This window comes from Macaca nemestrina, chromosome 1 (genome assembly GCF_043159975.1).
Source record: "Macaca nemestrina isolate mMacNem1 chromosome 1, mMacNem.hap1, whole genome shotgun sequence".
Taxonomy (NCBI): Eukaryota; Metazoa; Chordata; class Mammalia; order Primates; family Cercopithecidae; genus Macaca; species Macaca nemestrina.
In genome coordinates this window covers 183,879,490-183,898,625 of record NC_092125.1, presented here as the reverse complement: position 1 = coordinate 183,898,625, position 19,136 = coordinate 183,879,490, and the positions used below count along the sequence as shown (strand labels likewise).

General features: G+C 39.6%; 1 protein-coding gene and 1 pseudogene across 18 annotated transcripts in view; one reads left to right on the top strand and one right to left on the bottom strand.

Annotated features, from left to right (window-relative positions):
- LOC105495012 (BEN domain-containing protein 5) overlaps window positions 1-19,136 on the bottom strand; it is a 1,475,945-nt gene that overhangs the window by 1,226,389 nt on the left and 230,420 nt on the right. The window contains exon 2 of one of the 18 annotated variants that reach the window (XM_071093293.1): window positions 7,544-7,605. The exons of the other annotated variants lie outside the window; for them this stretch is intronic. Within the exon in view, the coding sequence (XP_070949394.1) occupies window positions 7,544-7,571 (28 nt within the window). The 5' untranslated portion in view covers window positions 7,572-7,605. The remainder of the gene's footprint in view (window positions 1-7,543; window positions 7,606-19,136) is intronic. 18 annotated transcript variants of the gene reach the window in all.
- The window catches only part of LOC139357128 (zinc finger protein 135-like), a 52,996-nt pseudogene continuing 51,542 nt past the window's right edge, over window positions 17,683-19,136 (top strand).

Here is a 19,136-nt window from a genome sequence, read left to right as displayed (position 1 = left end):
TACAAATTTCCCTCTACACACTGGTTTAAATGTGTCCCAGAGATTCTGGTATGTTGTGTCTTTGTTCTCATTGGTTTCAAAGAACTTTTTATTTCTGCCTTAATTTCGTTATTTACCCAGTAGTCATTCAGGAGCAGGTTGTTCAGTTTCCATGTAGTTGTGTGGTTTTGAGTGAGTTTCTTAATCCTGAGTTCTAATTTGATTGCACTGTGGTCTGAGAGACTTGTTTCTTATGATTTCTGTTATTTTGCATATGTTGAGAAGTCTGTTACTCCCAGTTATGTGGAATAAGTGCTGTGTGGTGCTAAGAAGAATGTACATTCTGTTGATTTGGGGTGGAGTGTTCTGTAGATGTCTATTAGGTCCACTTGGTTCAAAGCTAAGTTCAAGTCTTGAATATCCTTGTTAATTTTCTGTCTCAATCTGTCTAATATTGACAGTGGGGTGTTAAAGTCTCTCAGGATTACTGTGTGGGAGTGTAAGTCTCTCTGTAGGTCTCAAAAAACTTGCTTTATGAATCTGGGTGCTCCTCTATTCTGTGCATGTATATTTAGGATAGTTAGTTCTTCTTGTTGCATTGATTCCTTTGCCATTATGCAAGGCCCTTGTCTCTTTTAATCTTTGTTGGCTTAAAGTCTGTTTTATCCAAGACTAGGATTGCAACCCCTGCTTTTTTGGCTTTCCATTTGCTTGGTAAAGCTTTCCGCATCCCTTTATTTTGAGCCTATGGGTGTCTTTGCATGTGAGGTGGGTCTCCTCAATACAGCACACCAGTGGGTTTTGACCCTTTTTCCAATTTGCCAGTCTGTGTCTGTTAATTGGGGCATTTAGTCCATTTACATTTAAGATTAATACAGTTATGCATGAATTGGATCCTGTCATATGATGATAGCTGGTTACTTTGCCCATTACTTGATGCAGTTTCTTCATAGTGTCGATGGTCTTTACATTTTGGTATGGTTTCACACTGGCAGGCACTGGTTTATGCTTTCCATATTTAGTGCTTCCTTCAGGAGCTCTTGTACAGGTGGACCTGGTGATGACAAAATTCTTCAGCATTTGCTTGTCTGGGAAGGATTTTATTTCTCCTTTGCTTATGAAGCTTAGATTGGCTAAATGTGAAATTCTGGGTTGAAAATTCTTTCCTTTAAGAATGTTGAATATTGGACCCCACTCTCTTCTGGCTTTAAGGGTTTCTGCAGAGGATCCCTTGTTAGTCTGATGGGCTTCCCTTTGTGGGTAATCCAACCTTTCCCTCTGGCTGCCCTTAACATTTTTTCCTTCATTTCAACCTTGGTGAATCTGACAACATTGTGTCTTGGGGTTGCTCTTCTCAAGGAATATCTCTGTGGTGTTCTCTGTATTTCCAGGATTTGAATTTTGGCCTGTCTTGCTAGGTTGGAGAAGTTCTCCTGGATAATATCCTGCAGGGTGTTTTTCAACTTGGTTCTATTCTGCCCCTCACTTTCAGGTATGCCAATCAAACGTAGGTCTGGTCTTTTCACATAATTCCGTATTTCTTAGAGGCCTTGTTCATTCCTTTTCATTCTTTTTTCTCTAATCTTGTCTTCATGCTTTATTTCATTAAGTTGATCTTCAATCTCTGATTTCCTTTCTTCCACTTCATCGATTCAGCTATTGATACTTGTGTATGCTTCACGAAGTTATTGTCCTGTATTTTTCAGCTCCATCAGGTCATTTATGTTCTTCTCTAAACTGGATATTCTAGTTAGCAGTTCCTGTAACATTTTATCAAGATTCTTAGCTTCCTTGCATTGGGTTAGAACATGCTCCTTTAGCTCGGAGGGGTTTGTAATTACCCACCTTGTGAAGCCTACTTCTGTCAATTCTTCAAACTTACTCTCTGTACAGTTTTGTTCTCTTGCTGGCGAGGAGTTGTGATCCTTTGGAGGAGAAGAGGCATTCTGTTTTTTGGAAATTTCAGCCATTTTGTACTGGTTTTTCCTCATCTTCATGATTTATCTACCTTTGGTCTTTGATGTTGGTGACCTTCAGATGAGGTTTTTGTGTGGGTGTTCTTTTTGTTAATGTTGATGCCATTGCTTTCTGTTTGTTAGTTTTCCTTCTAATAGTCAGGCCTTTCTTCTGCAAATCCGCTGGATTTTGCTGTAGGTCCACTCCAGGCCCTGTTTGCCTGGATGTCACCAGTGCAGGCTGTGCAACAGCAAATATTGCAGCCTGCTCCTTCCTCTGGAAGCTTCGTCCCAGAGGGGCACCTGCCAGATGCCAGCCAGAGCTCTCCCGTATGAAATGTCTGTCAACCCCTGCTGGGAGGTGTGTCTCATTCAGGAGGCACAGGGGTCAGGGACCCACTTGAGGAAGCAGCCTGTCCCTTAGCAAATCTCAAGCACTGTGCGGGGAGATCCACTGTTCTCTTTAGAGCCATTAGCAAGAACATTTAAGTCTGCTGAAGCTCGCCCACGGATTTATTTTAAGAAATTGGTTAAAACAATTGAGGAGGACAGCAAGTCCAAAATTTGCAGATTGGGCTGTCAGACTGAAGATCCAGGGAAGAGTTAATGTTGCAGCTTGAGTCTGAAGGATGACCACAGGCATAATTTCCTCTTCTTTGGGGAAGTCAATCTTTTTACTTTTATGATGTTTAACTATTTGAATAAGCACCACACCATGCTATAGAGGGTAATCTGCTTTACTTCAAGCCTAATAATTTTAATGTGAATTTTATCTAAAAATACAACCACAGTAGCATCTAGACTAAGGTTTAAGCAAATGTCTGGGGACCATGGCCTAGTCAAGTTAAGATTTAAAATTAATCATCACATCAACCCTTAAGATCAGTGTTATTTCTTCTAAAGGTCATATTATTGCCATCAGCCAAGATAATAGAAGAGTAGTCTGTTTTTCATTTTTAAAATTATTCCTCATACCATGAACTCTTAATTAAGACTATAATCTGGTAAGAAATTAGAAGGAACCTTAAGGTTTATTCCACTTTAAAGAAAAAAATTAATAATGTCCAAATGAGAAGTGACTTGCTTCAGGCTATACTGTGTTAAGCCAGAGCTGGAGTCAGTTCTGGTTCTCTGACTTCAGTCCTTCACCTGCCACACACAAACATGAGCCTCTGTTTATGCTCCAACCTTATTTGAATGTTGACATTAATCTTACAAAATACTAAATTAACTCTAATGAATTAATATTAAAACCTCCTGATCTCTTAGTTTTTCTTAAAAAATCATTATTTCCCCAAACATAGCTATTCTTGAGCACACACACACACAAAATCTCCATCTCTCAATGTAGGAAAATCCTCCTGGAGTCCATCACATTGTGAAATTTAACAAGGAATCTTAGGCAGTAGCATGAATTTACCCAGTGATAATTTTATCGAACTAATCAACATAAAAGAAAACCTGTATCACTCTCCAGCCCTGCCACGCTACTTTTAGGCAACACTTCATCACTTATCACCTAATTGTTGCCACCAATCTATCACCCATATTTGTGCCAGAGTAATCTTTCTAAGATGCAAATTTAACTGTGCCACTCATCTCTTCAAATCCTTATTCAACGGCTCAGTTAGAATAGGAACCAATGTCCCTGTTATCTGGCTCCCTTATTTCTAGCTTTGTCTCCTACAATACATTCAGTATTTCCCCATGTTCCAGACTCACCCCAAAATTTACTTAACTCCAAACATTTTATACTAGTGTTTCTCGATCTTTTATACTCAGTACCTTCAAATTTATTTGAAATTATAAATTAAAATAAATATTTTTGAAATATCAATATAATAGCCTGTTATATGGCTTTTAACTGATATTTTGACTTCTGAGGTACATAGCTCAGCACTCTCATAATTTACATACCCCCTCCAAATATATAGTAATTATATATATAACCACACAGATATATCAGGTTTTAGAGGACAGATGAGCATCTCTGTGAAACAAAAGTTAAAAGAGAAAAAAAAGTCAAGAATAAGTAGAGAAAAAAAGCCCAGAGCCTAGTGGGCTCCAGATTGAAAATTAGGCCACAGTAGCCAGGAGTTTTGCTCTTACAGGTAAAAAGTACTAAACTTGCTCCCCAATGGATTTGAGACTAAAGTCAGGCCTCTGGTTGAAGACAAATTCTAAGATGACTTTTAATGACAGGAAAGAATGCTAAAGAAAATGACTGCTACTTACTACTGTAGGCAGCAGCAGATGACTGATATGGTTTGGCTACGTCCCCACCCAAATTCCATCTTGAATTGTAGTTCCCATAATCCTCACATGTTGTGGGATGGACCAGGTGGGAGGTAATTGAATCATGGTGGCAATTTACCCCCATGCTGCTGTTCTCATGATAGTGAGTAAGTTCTCACAAGATCTGATGGTTTTTATAATAGGCTTTTCTCTCTTTGCTTGGCACTTCTCCTTCTTGCCATCATGTGAAGAAGGACATGTTTGTTTCCCCTTCCACCATGATTGTAAGTTTCCTGAGGCCTCCCCAGCCATGCAGAATTGTAAGTCAATTAAAGCTCTTTCCTTTATAAATTACCCAGTCTTGGGCAGTTCTTTATAGCAGCTGTGAACAAACAAATACAATAAAGTGGGACATGAGATTTGGGAGGGGCCAAGGACAGAATGATATGGTTTGGCCGTGTTCCCACCCAAAATCTAATCTTGAATTGTAATCCAAATTATAATCCCCATGTGTTGGTGGAGGGACCTTGTGGGAAGTGATTAGATCATGGGGGCAGTTCCCTCATGCTGTTCTCATGATAGTAAGTGAGCTCTCATGAGATCTGATGGTTTTATAAAAGGCTTTTCTGCCCTTCACTCTCACTTCTCTCTCCTGCTGCCATGTGAAGAAGAATGTGTTTGCTCCCCCTTCTGCCATGATTGTATATTTTTTGAGGCTTCCCAGCCATGCAAAACTGAGAGTCAATTAAGCATTTTTCCTTTGTAAATTACCCAGTCTCTGGTATGTCAGTATGGCAGTGTAAAAATGAACTAATACAGTAAATTGGTACAGCAGAGAATGGGGTGCTGCTATAATTGAAATGTGCATGTGACTTTAGAATTGGGTTACCGGCAGACATTGGAACAGCTCGGAGGGCTCAGAAGAAGACAGAAAAGCATGGGAAAGTTTGGATCTTCCTAGAGACTTGGAGGGCTCAGAAGACAGTAAGACGTGGGAAAGTTTGGAACTTCCTAGAGACTTGTTGAATGGTTTCAACCCAAATGCTGATAGTGATATGGACAATGAAGTCCAGGTTGAGATGGTCTCAGACGCAGATGAGGACCTTCTTAAGAAATGGAGCTAAGGTGACTCTTGCCATGCTTTTGCAAAGAGACTGGGAGGTTTTTGCCCCTGTCCTAGAGATCTGTGAAACTTTGAACTCAACTAAGTTGATACAGGGTGTCTGGCAGAAGAAATTTCTAAGCAGCAAAGTATTCAAGAGGAAGCAGAGCATGAAAGTTTGGAAATTTTGCAGACTGACAATGCAATAGAAAAGAAAAATCCATTTTCTGGGAAGAAATTCAAGCATTCTGCAGAAATTTGTATAAGTTATGAGGAGCTGAGCGTTAATAGACAAGACAATGGGGAAAATGTCTCCAGGGCATGTCAGAGACCTTCACAGCATCCCCTCCCTGTAGGCCTAGGAGGAAAAAATGGTTTCATTGGCCAGGCCCAGGGCACCCGCCCCCCACCCCCCAGCTCTGTACAGCCTCAGGACATGGTGTCCTGCATCCCAGCTGCTTCATTTCCAGTTGTGGCTAAAAGGGGCCAAGGTACAGCTTGGGCTATGGCTTCAAAAGGTGCAAGCCCCAATCCACATGATGTTAGTCCTATGGGTGCACAGAAGTCAAGAACTGAGAACTGGAACCTCTTCCTAGGTTTCAGAGGATGTATGGAAACACCTGGATGTCCAGGCAGAACTTTTGCTATGGGTAGGGGGAGCTCTCATGGAGAGGAACCTCTTGCTAGGGCAATGCAGAAGGTAAATGTGGGTTTGGAGCCCCCACACAGGGTCCTCAGTGGGGGTGCTACCTAGTGGAGATATAAGAAGATGGCTACCATCCTCTAGACCCCAGAATGGTAGATGTACCAAGAGCTTGTACCGTGTGCTTGGAAAATGCAGGCACTCAATGCCAGTCCATGAAGGAACTGCCCAGGGTCATGGGAGCCCACCTCTTGCAACAGCATGCCTCACATGTGAGATATACGGAGTCAAAGGATATAATTTGGGAGCTTTAATATTTAATGTCTGCCCTGCTGGCTTTAGGGGGCTTGTAACCCCTTTGTTTTGGCTAATTTCTCCCATTTGGAATGAGAACATTTACCCAATGCCTGTACTCCAATCATATCTTGGATGTAACTAGCTTTTTTTTTTTTTTTTTTTTTTTTTTTTTTTTTACAGGCTTATAGACGGAAGGGACTTGTCTCAGATAAAACTTTGGACTTGGACTTTGAGTTAATGCTGGAATGACTTAGGACTTTAGGGGACTGTTGGGAAGGCATGATTTTGTTTTGAAATGTGAGGGCAGGAGATTTTGGAGGGGCCAGAGGCACAATGATATGGTTGGCTCTGTGTCCCCACCCAAATCTCACCTTGAATTGTAATGTGAATTGTAATCCCCAGGTGCCAAGGGAGGGTCCTGGTGAGAGGTGACTGGATCATGGGGGCAGTTTTCCCCAAGCTATTCTTGTAATAGTCAGTTAATTCTCAGGAGATCTAATGGTTTTATAAATAACAGTTTCCCCTTTTCTCTCTCTTGCCTGCCTCCATGTAAGACATGCCTGCTTCCCCTTCTGCTATGACTGTAATTTTCCTGTGGCCTTCCAAGCCAGACAGAACTGTGAGTGTACCTCTTTTCTTTATAAATTACCCAGTCTCAGGCAATTCCTCATAGTAGCGTGAAAACAGACTAAATACACTTGGCTATTCTCTGTAGTCTTTCTCCCTAAACCAGTAGCCCCTGTATAATCACAGGAAAACATTTAATAAGTTCAAAATAAGAGACATTCTAAAATATACCTAGCCAGCACTCCTCAAAATTATTAAAGTCATCAAAAATAAAAGTCTGAGAAATTCTCAGTCTAGAATTGCCTAAGGGGAAACAATGACAAAACAGAACTTGGTATCCTGGATAAGACCCTGAGACAGAAAATGTCCATTACAAAAAAAAACTAAGCATATCTGTACCCAGATGCATGGACTTCAGCTAGTTGATAATTAAGTATCAATATTGGTTCATTATTTACAGCAAATGTACTATACTATGTAAAATATTAACTATAGGAGAAACTGGGAGTAGGTATACATAAAATATATGCAGTATCTTTGCAATTTCTCTATAAATTTAAAACTATTCTAGGGTGGAAACAACCCAAATGTCCATTAACAGATGAATGGATAAACAAAATGGGGTATATTCAAACAATGGACTATGATTCAGCCATAAACACAAAGCGAGATACTGATACATGCTACAACATAAATAAATCTCAAAACAATCATTCTGAGTGAAAGAACCCAGGTATAAAAGTTCTCATACTGTATTCCACTTACGTGAGATATCGAGGCTAGATAAATCCATAATGACAGGAAGAACATCAAGTGATTGCCAAAGGCTGGGGAAAATAAGACATGGAAAGCGACTTCTTAATGACTACAGGAGTTTTATGGGGGGTTGTGAAAATATTTTGTTAACTAAATACAGATGATGGTAATATAACATTGTCAATGTACAAAATGCCACCAAATCATCTGCTTTAAAATGGTTAATTTTTTTTGAAAATTGTCTGTTCATATCCTTCGCCCACTTTTTGATGGGGTTGTTTTTTCTTGTAAATTTATTTAAGTTCCTTGTAAATTCTGGGTATTAGACCTTTATCAGAAGGGTAGATTGCAAAAATTTTCTCCCATTCTTTAGGTTGCCTGTTCACTCTGAAACCCCTCAGGCCATGGATACCTGAGCAGACCAGCATCAGTTGCTATAGTCCCAACAAGGGAAGACAGGCTCTTTTGCATATCCCAGGATAGAAGCCACAGCAGCAGTCCTGAGGAGTGGCCAGACTATACCACGTGAGACCCCCATGCCCCTGCTGCTGCTTGCCATGCAAGGCTTGCTGGCTTGGACTCCCAGTGCAGCAGCCCTGTTCCCACCTGGACAGTGCAGGTAGTCACAATTCTGTGTTCCTCTGGGAAGCAGCCATACTGCACGCTGCACAACCCCCTACATCTGCTGCTCCTCACAGCACAAGGCTTGGGCTCCCAGCACAGCAGCCCCACACCTACCTGAACACTGTGGTAAGTCACAACAAGCATTCCTCTGGAGCAAAATTCCCAGAGGCAACAGACAAGGCTGGGCACCTTTACATGTCCAAAACAGCAAAATCCAGCATCTCCTGGCTGGGAGGGAAGTGTAAGCATGCCATGTACTCCACAGCCACTAGTCTCCATTGCCCCAGTTGCCCCTAGCCCTCCCGAATGAAAGGTCCACAGCACAGCCACACCATGTATGCCTAAACACAGAGATATTCTGAAAACCAAACCCCCACAGGCCTGTGATAGTCCCTTGGGCTCCAATCACATAACCATAGTGCTTGCTCTCACCTGAGAGATCTGCCAGTGAGCACAGAACAAGGCCACCCTCCTGATCACAGCCAGCACCTCAACTTTGGGCTGGCCTGACCAGTCCTTTAGGACTCATACATGCTGTCCATCAGGACGTCTAGGGGCCTGAGAACTAGAGGACTGTCTACCCCATTCCAACTCTGCTAGCACCTGACCATTTCCTCAAGGGTTTGTGGTCAGGCCAACCTAACTAGTTGACACCACCAACACCAATATCCACTTGCACAGGCCTAAAAATGAACCTACTCTCTTTATGAGAAACAGCAATATTGCCTCATCAGAGAACAGAGGAGCCATTAAGTTGTCTAATTCAGTCTGAGTGATGAGGTTATGCCCTTAAACCACTCCCGTGGAGAGTCACAAAAACAGGTGTTTCCTGTGGCTCTCAACTACATTGTGGTCCAGAGACAGACTAATGCAGTATGCATCTGAACTAGCAGTCAGAGCCAGGGGTGTGATAGGGAACAGGGGTGTGATAGGGAAACAGATCAAGTTCAAGCCTATATAGGATGTGGAGCAAGTACAGCCCACACACCCTCCCACAAATACCTCAACATGCTTCAGCAGGAGCTCCTCCCAGTCACCCTCCCCAGGACTAGAGCCTGTGCTGACCATCAGGATATTTGTGGGTAACCCAGAGGCTCCAGTGTTGCCCAGCTGTGTCCCTCCACCCCCATGGAACAGGAAGCTCAGAGCACCAGGCATTCCAAGGCTCGGGGTCCTTCATCTGAAACAACAGAGTACACTCCAGAGTAAATAAAGATCAGTACAAACTCACCTGCTTGTTCCACAGATGGCTCTTTCCCACAAGTGCCATCTATTGGCATGTAGGTCAAACCACATGGCCCAATATAAAACCTGCCAACAGAAGTGCATAGGGCTATACAAGCAAAGCCAAAAGACCCTATTCAACATACTCTACAGTCACACCCCTAGGGAGAAGGAAAAGAAAAGGAAATATATATATATATACACACACACACACACACACACACACACACATATACACACACACACATACACACATACATACATACATACATACATACATACATACATACATACATATGCGGAAAGTGAAAAAATCCTATTCACAAAAAAAATACAATAATTAGAATTGCTAACCTCTCCAGATAAGGAGCCTCCATAAGAATTCTAGCACCATGAAAAATTTCAATGTTGTGACACCACCAAAAGATCACAATAGCTCTCCAGAAACGGTCTGTAATCAAAATGCAAAGTAATAAATGACATATAAAGAATTTCAAAGCATGGATTACAATGAAGCTAAACAAGATCCAAAACATTATTGAAAACACAAAAAAGCTTTGAAAGCAATCCAGAAAATAAAGGAAGAGATAAATATCTTGAAAAATCAGTCAGAACAATGAAAACTGAAAAACTCCCTTCAAGAATTTCAAAATACAATTGACAGCTTTATCAATAGATGAAGCCAAGCAGAAGAAAGAATTTCAAAAATTGAAGCCCAGTCTTTTAAACTAACCCAGAGAAAAATAATGAAAAAAAAAAGTTTTAAATGAAAATAATCTTTGAGAAATATGGAATTATGGAAAGTGATGAAATCCATGAATTATTGGCATTCCTGAGGGAGAAGGAGAAAAATTAAACAACTTGGATAACAAAATTCTTTTTGTGGTTACCATGGGCCTAACATAAAGAGTCTTACAGTTAGACTATTTTAAGCTGATATTGCCTTAACTTTGGTCACATAAAAATACTTTGACTTTTTTCTCCCCTCATACCATTTGTATTTTGGTTGTCTTAATTTATATCTTTATCTTTTGTGTGTTCCTCAAGCACTAACTGTAGCTATTGATGTTTTTGACCTTTGTAGCTTTAAATCTTCATTAGAGGTTTGAAGGATTTACATAGCACCATTACAACACTTAGGGTATTCTGAGTGGCACTTACCTACACTAGTGCATTTAGTACTTTCACATGCTTTCATGACATTAATTATTGTCTTTTTGTTTTGCCTTGTAGCCCTACTGTAAGCACTTCTTGTAAGGCCAGTCTATTGATGATGGATCCTCAGTTTTTAATTGTCTGGGAAGGTCTTTAGTTCTCTTTTATTCCTGAAGTATGGATATAGTATTCTTGGCTCATTGATTTTCTTCTTTCAACACTTTGAATATATCTTGCTATTCTCTCCTGGCTAGCAAGGTTTCTGCTGAGAACTCTGCTGACAATCTAATGAGGATTCTCTTATATGTGACTTGACATTTTTCTCTTTTAGATTCTCCCTTTGTCTTTGACTTAGACATTATGATTAAAATGTGCCTTAAAGAGGATTCTTTTTATTGATTCTTTTACTAGGGACCTTTGAGCCTCCCGTATCTGAATGTCCATATCTCTCAAAAGACTTGAGAAGATTCCACTATTATTTTGTTAAATAGGTCTTCTGTGTCTCTCTCCATTTCTTCTTTTTCTGACACTCTACAGTGTATATTTGTTCACTTAATAGTGTCTCATAAGTTCTGTAGGCCTTCTTCATTCTTTTTTAATTATTCTTTTTTATTCTCTCACTATTTTAAAATTACATCTTCGAGTTCAGGATTTCTTTCTTCTGTTTGGGCTAGTACATTGTTGAAGGTCTCCACTGTATTTTTTATTCCATTCATTGAAATAGTAAGTTCTAATATTTCTGTTTGTTTGGTTCTTTTTTATGATATCTCTTTGTTTGAATTTCTCATTCAGATCATGAATTGTTTTCCTGATGTTACTGACTTGTTTGTCCTTAATGTCTTGTTAGGATGTTTATAAATATCCTTTTCTTTAGGACCTGTTACTGGGAACTTAATTGTATTCCTTTGGGAATGTCACGTTTCCTTGTTTTTTCAAGTTTCTTGTGACTCCACATATCTGCACATCAAGTGGAAGCATTGCTTTTTTCCATTTTATGGAGTAGCTTTGGTAGCTTTTCCTGTAGGTGGATCCTAAGGTGTCAACAGGAAACACTGTGTGGCTTCAGCTCTGGGTGGACTCAGTAGAAATGATCTCTGTAACATATTCTTCACCTGTAATCCTCATCTGCAACACCTGTGGATATCTCAGTGGCCTAGGCTGCAGGAGCTTGTATTTGTGGTGGTATGGTTTTGCTGGGGCAGGGTTCCCTGTTGGCCAGGCACATGGGGGTGCAGTAGGCTAGAAGGTTGTGTGTCTGACTCTGGAATGGCAAGGCCACTGCCAGACTCACTGTAAGGCCAGGAGTGGTCATGAGCAGATTAGGCAGCTGTGTGTAACCCTCTTCAACAGGGTGGTGCTACTTCTGGTCCAGTTGTCAAGCCAAGAATGGGTGCACACAGGCCCAGCAGCTGCAAGGAGCCTCTCCACTGTGCATGCTTGCCTGTTTCCCTGGGTGACAGGATACCTCATCTGTTCAGACATCAGAGTCCCAGTCATTCCTTTGGGCCTAGGTTCCAGGCAACTGGAGTATTGGTGCTGTAGGCACCTATGTGAATTTAGTGAAATGACTGTGGAGCCTAAGGGGTAGAACGGTTTAGTGGCTACTGGCCCCAAAGCAGGACACACTCCAGATGTAGGTCCAGTTTCAAGATGATGCCATGCCATAGAAATGTATATCACATGAGCAAGGGTGCCAAGGAAATTTCTCTTCCAGGGAATGCACCTGTGTGTACTCCTGGCAATTGTCCAAATTGGACTCAAGGTCTGTGAGGACTGGAGGACCACGCTGTAGCAATAACTGCTGGTGTCTGCAACAGTGACAGGGACCACTGAAGGTCTCCAGCTTGCCATCTCCCCAGAAGTAGAAGTATCCCCAGTTCTGATCTGCTCCTGGCAGGGGAAATAGTGTGGCAGAGGCAGGATGATTTGCTCCACACTCTTTGGAGGTATCCTAGGCTTTCATGCTCCACAGGGGTTTTGCAATTCCCCTGGTGCTCTCCAGAGCACTTACTATGTCCACCCAGTTGAAATATAGTTGTTTATTCAATGTTTTGGATCCTTTATATGGGGCAAGTGGAGGGGGATGAGAGCCAGGCCACTGTAGTCTGCTGCCTTGCTAATGTCACTACCAAAAAATCTTTATCTTTAAAAATTAAGAGATGTGACTAGTTACCCAGTTTTAAAATTTTGTGATTCTATCTTAATTTAAAAGATATCTTTTCTTCTCTTATTTTGACTTAGTTTTCTATCATGAGTAAAGAAATTCTGCAATAATAGCTATGTGAGTTGCCTATTCATTTGATTACAAGTGAAGACAGGTTATGCAAAATCTAGTATAAAGGTATGAAGAAATCGAAATTCTCATGAACTGTTGTTAAGAGTATAAACTGATACTCTTTCCAGAGACTCATGTGACAAAATATAAAAATATACATACCCTTTGACTCAGCAACACCACTTTTAGGAACATAAGGATGACAAGTACACAATGATAAATACACAGAAAGTTAATTTAAATATATTTTATAATAGTAATAAATTAGAAATAACCTAAACGTCCTTGAATAGGAAACAATTATAGTTAAGTAATTTATGAGATACACAGACAATGTAATAAATATGCAGCCATTAAAAATGAAACCTACGATTGATACAGAAATGGAAATATTTACAAGATATTGAGTGAGAGAAAAAAGAGCTTTGAAACAAAATAAAAGGGCAGTATCATATAATATTTAAGAGCACCTAATCTGGAATTATACAGTCCCAAGTTTTAATCCATAATCTTCCACTTACTTTGGGCAAATCACTTAACTATTCCAGTGCTCTGTGCCCTCATCCATAAAATGGGGATAATGATGGTATCTACCTTGTAACATTGCTGTGTATATTAAATAAGACAATGTAAGCATATCAGATTTCTATGTGTCTGTAATTGAGTAAGTACTAATTTAAATTTTATCAACTGTTCAAAATTTTAGTTTTTAATATGTAATGGGATCCAAAATAGTTACATAAATGTGCAAATGGATATTTTTTCAAGTATGTACAATTAAATATTATCTGAATATGGGTATGGGGACTGTTTCTTATTCTATTTATTTTGACATTTCTAAAAAGATATATTTTTCCCCAAAACCAAAGATTTTTCTAACAGGTCAAGCTACATTATAACTGAATATTAACCAGTTTATTTTGCTTTAGATTATAATTACCATGTGTCTACATTTCCCACCAAAATATGTGCTCCTTGAGGGCGAGGACTATCTAATTCATCAATATATTATAGAGTTTTACTTTATCAGTGTCTTACACATCATAGAAATTCAATAAAAGTTTGCTGAATGAATGTGTGAACAAATGAATAAAGACTTCAATCTTATAATAACCTATAATAGTATACAGAATATTACCAGAGTATATTATGAGGGGAAAAGTAAAAGATTTATCACTATAGTGGTAAAAGTGTGAGCTCTGGAGTCAGTGAGATCTGGGTTCAAATTACAATTCTGACTCTTAATAGTGAATTGGCTTTGGGAAGTATGCAAAAATTGAGCAAGTATTATATATTACAGTACTAGGTGTATAAAGAAGAGAAAGATAAGGTCCATTCTCTGAGGGAGTTCAGAATAAAGTGAGAGAAATGGAGACAAGAACAACCAATGACAATGCAGAGTAATAGAGTATACATATTACAGCCACAACGTGGTGTGATCAGGAATCTGGTGGAAGCTTAGAAAAAAAGGTGGTCAGTTATGCCTAGGGAGAATCAGCAATATTTGACTTAGATCTGAAAGTGTGAAAGAGTTCAGAAAAATAATTTCTTTCTGTCTTTGTTGTCCACAGGCTACCTTTCATCTGGTATCATGCAATGCTTCCTAACTAGTCTCCCAATTCTAGTCTTAAAAATTCTTCCAATATCTTTTCTAGCAGTAGCCAGAAATAACTTCTCAAAATGTAAATAGGTTATATGTCCATCCTCTGTAGAACACTCTAGTGATTTCCTTCTTAAGATAAAATCCAAAATAATCCAGAATCTTTAACACTGCTCAGAGGCCCTTATATGATGAGAGTCCTACATATCACTCTGGTTTCATCTTAGTCTACTGTTCCCTTAGTGTATTACCTGCTAACCTCAAAATCAGCAGGTTCTCTCCATTTAAGAACTTTTTGTATGTTTTTCCCTCTGCATGAACTACTCTTCATCAATGCTGTTCACATAACTAACTCCCACTTTGTTTTCAAAATTCATTTTAAATGTCATTTCATCAAAGGAGGTCTTTTCTGACCCCCCAATATATCCTGTTAGTGCTGATCACACAACATCATACACAGCACTTTTATCATGATTTTGCAAATACGTATTTATATACTTGATTATGTGTTTAACGTCTACCTCCTCATAAGTAACATGAGGCTCAGATCATGTCTTGCCCTCACTGTATTTGCAGCATTTAACACAAATACACTTAACACTGTATTTGGCACAGAATATGAGTTCACGAATAGTATATAACTGAAGAGGGAAAATAGCATTATAGCACATGGAACAGTACTTACCACAAAAGAGGTATTCAATAAATATTTATTAAATGAATTATTTGTTGAATAAGAAAGGACCATATGGTATGAAAAGTGTTTCAAAATAGCATGAGATTTAAAATGCTGGAGCTTAGAGATTGTAGGGTGAAAGTTGAGAAATAAGTCATAAAATGTAAGTTTCCTTTCCCAAGTATCACAAAGTCAGGCACATAACAATTACTTCATAGAAACTGGTGAATTAATTTCATTCATCAGAGTTGAAAATAATAATCATTTAGACCCATAGAAGTATTAAAATTTAGCTTTATAACACTGTTTAAATTCCTTGCAAACAGTACTTTTGTAGAAATGCAGCATTCATTTTTTAAATCCCAGAGTCAAAATTGATTCATTTATTTTGTAATCATGTATAATTTAAGTAACAGTTTAAATTTAGCATATCAAAAGTATAGAACTCATTAAAATATATTTAGAATTTAACACACAAACTTTTTTTTTTTTTAGTTTTTTTTTTTTATTATACTTTAAGTTCTAGGGTACCTGTGCATAATGTGCAGGTTTGTTACATATGTATACTTGTGCCATGTTGCTGTGCTGCACCCATCAACTCGTCAGCACCCATCAACTCGTCATTTACATCAGGTATAACTCCCAATGCAATCCCTCCCCTCTCCCCCCTCCCCCTGATAGGCCCCGGTGTGTGATGTCCCCCTTCCCGAGTCCAAGTGATCTCATTGTTCAGTTCCCACCTGTGAGTGAGAACATGCGGTGTTTGGTTTTCTGTTCTTGTAACACACAAACTTTTTACAGCACTTCTTTTGCTCAAGTCAATATCATGTCAGTAGCATACAGCTAAAACATAAGGATTACATGCAAAGAGCAGTTTTTAATTATGTAGGACACATCTGAAAGGCCCAGCCTAGCACTCCAAAGTTTATGCATACCACCTTGAAGTCTTCTGTACCTAGGCAAAAACAAAACAAAACAAAACAAAACAAAAAACAGAAAATGGCCTTGCACTAGCTATTGGGTCATTTGCAATTCCCTGCTTTCATTACCCTGTAAAGCTCTGATAAAAATCCTTTCTAGGGAAGAGGAAGGATTCCGGCAATGGTGGTATGTGGATATTAGTAGACACTCTCCCCAGTGAAACAGTAACTTAACTGGTTAAAAAAAAAAAAAAAATTTAAGGTATCTATAATTTGTCCCACGGCATATAGTAAATGGAGAAAAATTTAGTTACAAAGATCTATTAAGTCATGCTAAGAACAGCAAGAGCCTGTAGTATTTGACCCACAAGCTGCTCCCATTATCCCTCACCACTGTCTCTCTCCCCAGCTCTCATCTAGTTTCACCCTGGCAGGGGAAGATCATCAACATTTCTCATTTTCCCCAAAGCTTCATACTGAAGGAGTTCTAAACCAGGCAAGTACATCTGAGACAATCAGGCTAACTTCCTCCATCCATCTTCCCACTCACAGCATGGAAGTTCTACTCAAGGCAGAGAATGCTGAGTGGGCTTGCATTGCTCTTGCCCCAGCTACCTTATAGAGTGAAAGTTCTATACCAACATGGGCAATCCAAGAAGACTAGGTGCTGCCATCTCCAACTACCACCCCACCCATAGAACAGAGGTGTCACACAGGCCACTCTCCTTACCCGCACAGAGATTCTACCCAGGGAGAAAATCAGGCCATAAGAAAAACAGCCACAACTACGAGTAAGGCTGGCCCAGGATACCTGAGTCCCTGAAACTCGTTCCCAAAACTAACATTATTTGGAAGAAAGCATGGAGAACTTCATCCCTAATAGCATTATCAAAACAAGGGCAAACGGTGGTGAGCAATAAAGAGGGAGTTAAGAGCTCCAAGATACTAGAAGAAATATGCAGAATGGGAGACCAGGAAGTATTTTATAAGAGTAAATCTAGCAAAGAGACAGTTAGAAGGGCCCTCCTGGATAAGGGAAAGCCTCAAAGACTAACAATGCTTTGCCCCTGCAAAGGGGAGTTGGTCTCTAATTGGAATAAACAATTTATACCAAATACCACATGTTCTCATAAGTGGGAGCTAAACAATGGGTACACATGGACATAAAGATGTAAACTGTACACAATGGGAACTCCAAAAGGCTTTGGGAAAGTTGGGAGGGAGGCAAGGATTGAAAAATAACACATATAATATTTACTATTTGGGTAATGGTTATACTACAAGCCCAATCCCCACCAGTATGCAATATATTCATGTAACAAACATGCACATGTACGCCCTGAATTTAAAATTAAATTAAATTAAATTTAAAAGATGCTGCCAGAATGGAAAAAAATTTATACTCCAGAGCACTACCAAAACATATAGCAATCAGATAGCAGTTACTGATGGCTAAGAACAGAAAATTATATCAATAGAAGCAGACCAGAGAAAGGGATAATAAGAAAGAGCAGAGCTGAAATCAAGGTGCTCAAAACAATAAATGCTATAAAATAGCACTCCTTATTCCTGGTGATCAAGGAGACTACATGCACACCCAAGGTGAAACAAGATTACGAAGTATTTGAAGAAATACTAGATGAAAACTTCCTAAATGTGATCCTAAATGTCAAAATGGTTAATGAATACCATGAGCAAACTGAAAGTAACAATCAAGGCTTTATTCACTTACTGCAACAGTGCAAGGAAGAAGGAAAAGTCAATGGTGCCAGCTCTCCAGTGTTTTCCTGCTGGACAACACCAACAGTAAGGTGGTAATATGTAGTACAGGCAGGGGGATGTGTTTCATTGCTGAATAGCCCTTAACAAAAGGTTCCTGCCTTTCTATAGAGGGGAGGAGAGGCTAGGAGAGAAAGAGGAGAAAGAAATGGAAAAGCACTGAGTAAGAGTGGGAAAACCACCGCAACTGAGGTCCCCCAATAAGGAGGTCTCTGAATGAAGGTGCCTGGGCTAAGAATTCACACATACACATGAGTATAGCTGGCATGGGAGATCTGAGTCCCTGAAACTCCTTTCCCAAAATGTAAATTAGCTGTGCATCAAGTCTGATGTAGGGAGGACAGTTTTCCCCATGAAGCTTGCCAGGAAAAACCTTGTAATAGCCTGTAGTTGGGCGATAAAGACTACACAGAGAATTTTGGCCTGGACCCTCACTCCTCACTAACTCCCAGAAGCTTAATGAATAGAAAGTAAGATAAATGCAAAGACATCCAAACCCAGACACATAATAGGCAAAATGTTAAAGAAAAAGACAATGAGAAAATATCAAAAGCGGGTAAAAAAAATCAACTCATCAAGTACAAGGGAACTCAATATGACTGATAATTGACTTCTCATCAAAAACAATGGAGGGCATTTTTGCCTCTTTCAAAAACCCAGGCAGGCCGGGCGCGGTGGCTCAAGCCTGTAATCCCAGCACTTTGGGAGGCCGAGGCGGGCGGATCACAAGGTCAGGAGATCGAGACCACAGTGAAACCCCGTCTCTACTAAAAATACAAAAAATTAGCCGGGCGCGGTGGCGGGCGCCTGTAGTCCTAGCTACTCAGGAGGCTGAGGCAGGAGAATGGCGTGAACCCAGGAGGCGGAGCTTGCAGTGAGCCGAGATCGCGCCACTGCACTCCAGCCTGGGCAACAGCATGAGACTCCGTCTCAAAAAAAAAAAAAAAAAAAAAAAAAAAAAACCCAGGCAAAGTAAAGACATTCCAAGATAAAAATGGAGAGAATTTGGTGCCAGAAGTACTTACTTACAAGGAATAATAAAGGAAGTTATTTAACTTCCTTTAACAAGTTAAACCAGACAATAATCTGAATCCACATGAAAAAACTAACAGTACTAACAGAGGTAATTATAAAAGACATAATAATAGTATATTTATACTCATTTCTTCTGTTAAATGATTTTTAAAGCAATTTTTAAATATATGTGTAATTGTACTGTCATGCTTATAATACATATATAAAGGTAATATATTTGATAACAAGAGCCCAAAAGAGGTGAGCAAGAACAAAGCTGTACTGGAAAAGAAAATGATGCTTGATGATAACTCAAATCCACAAAAATAACTAAA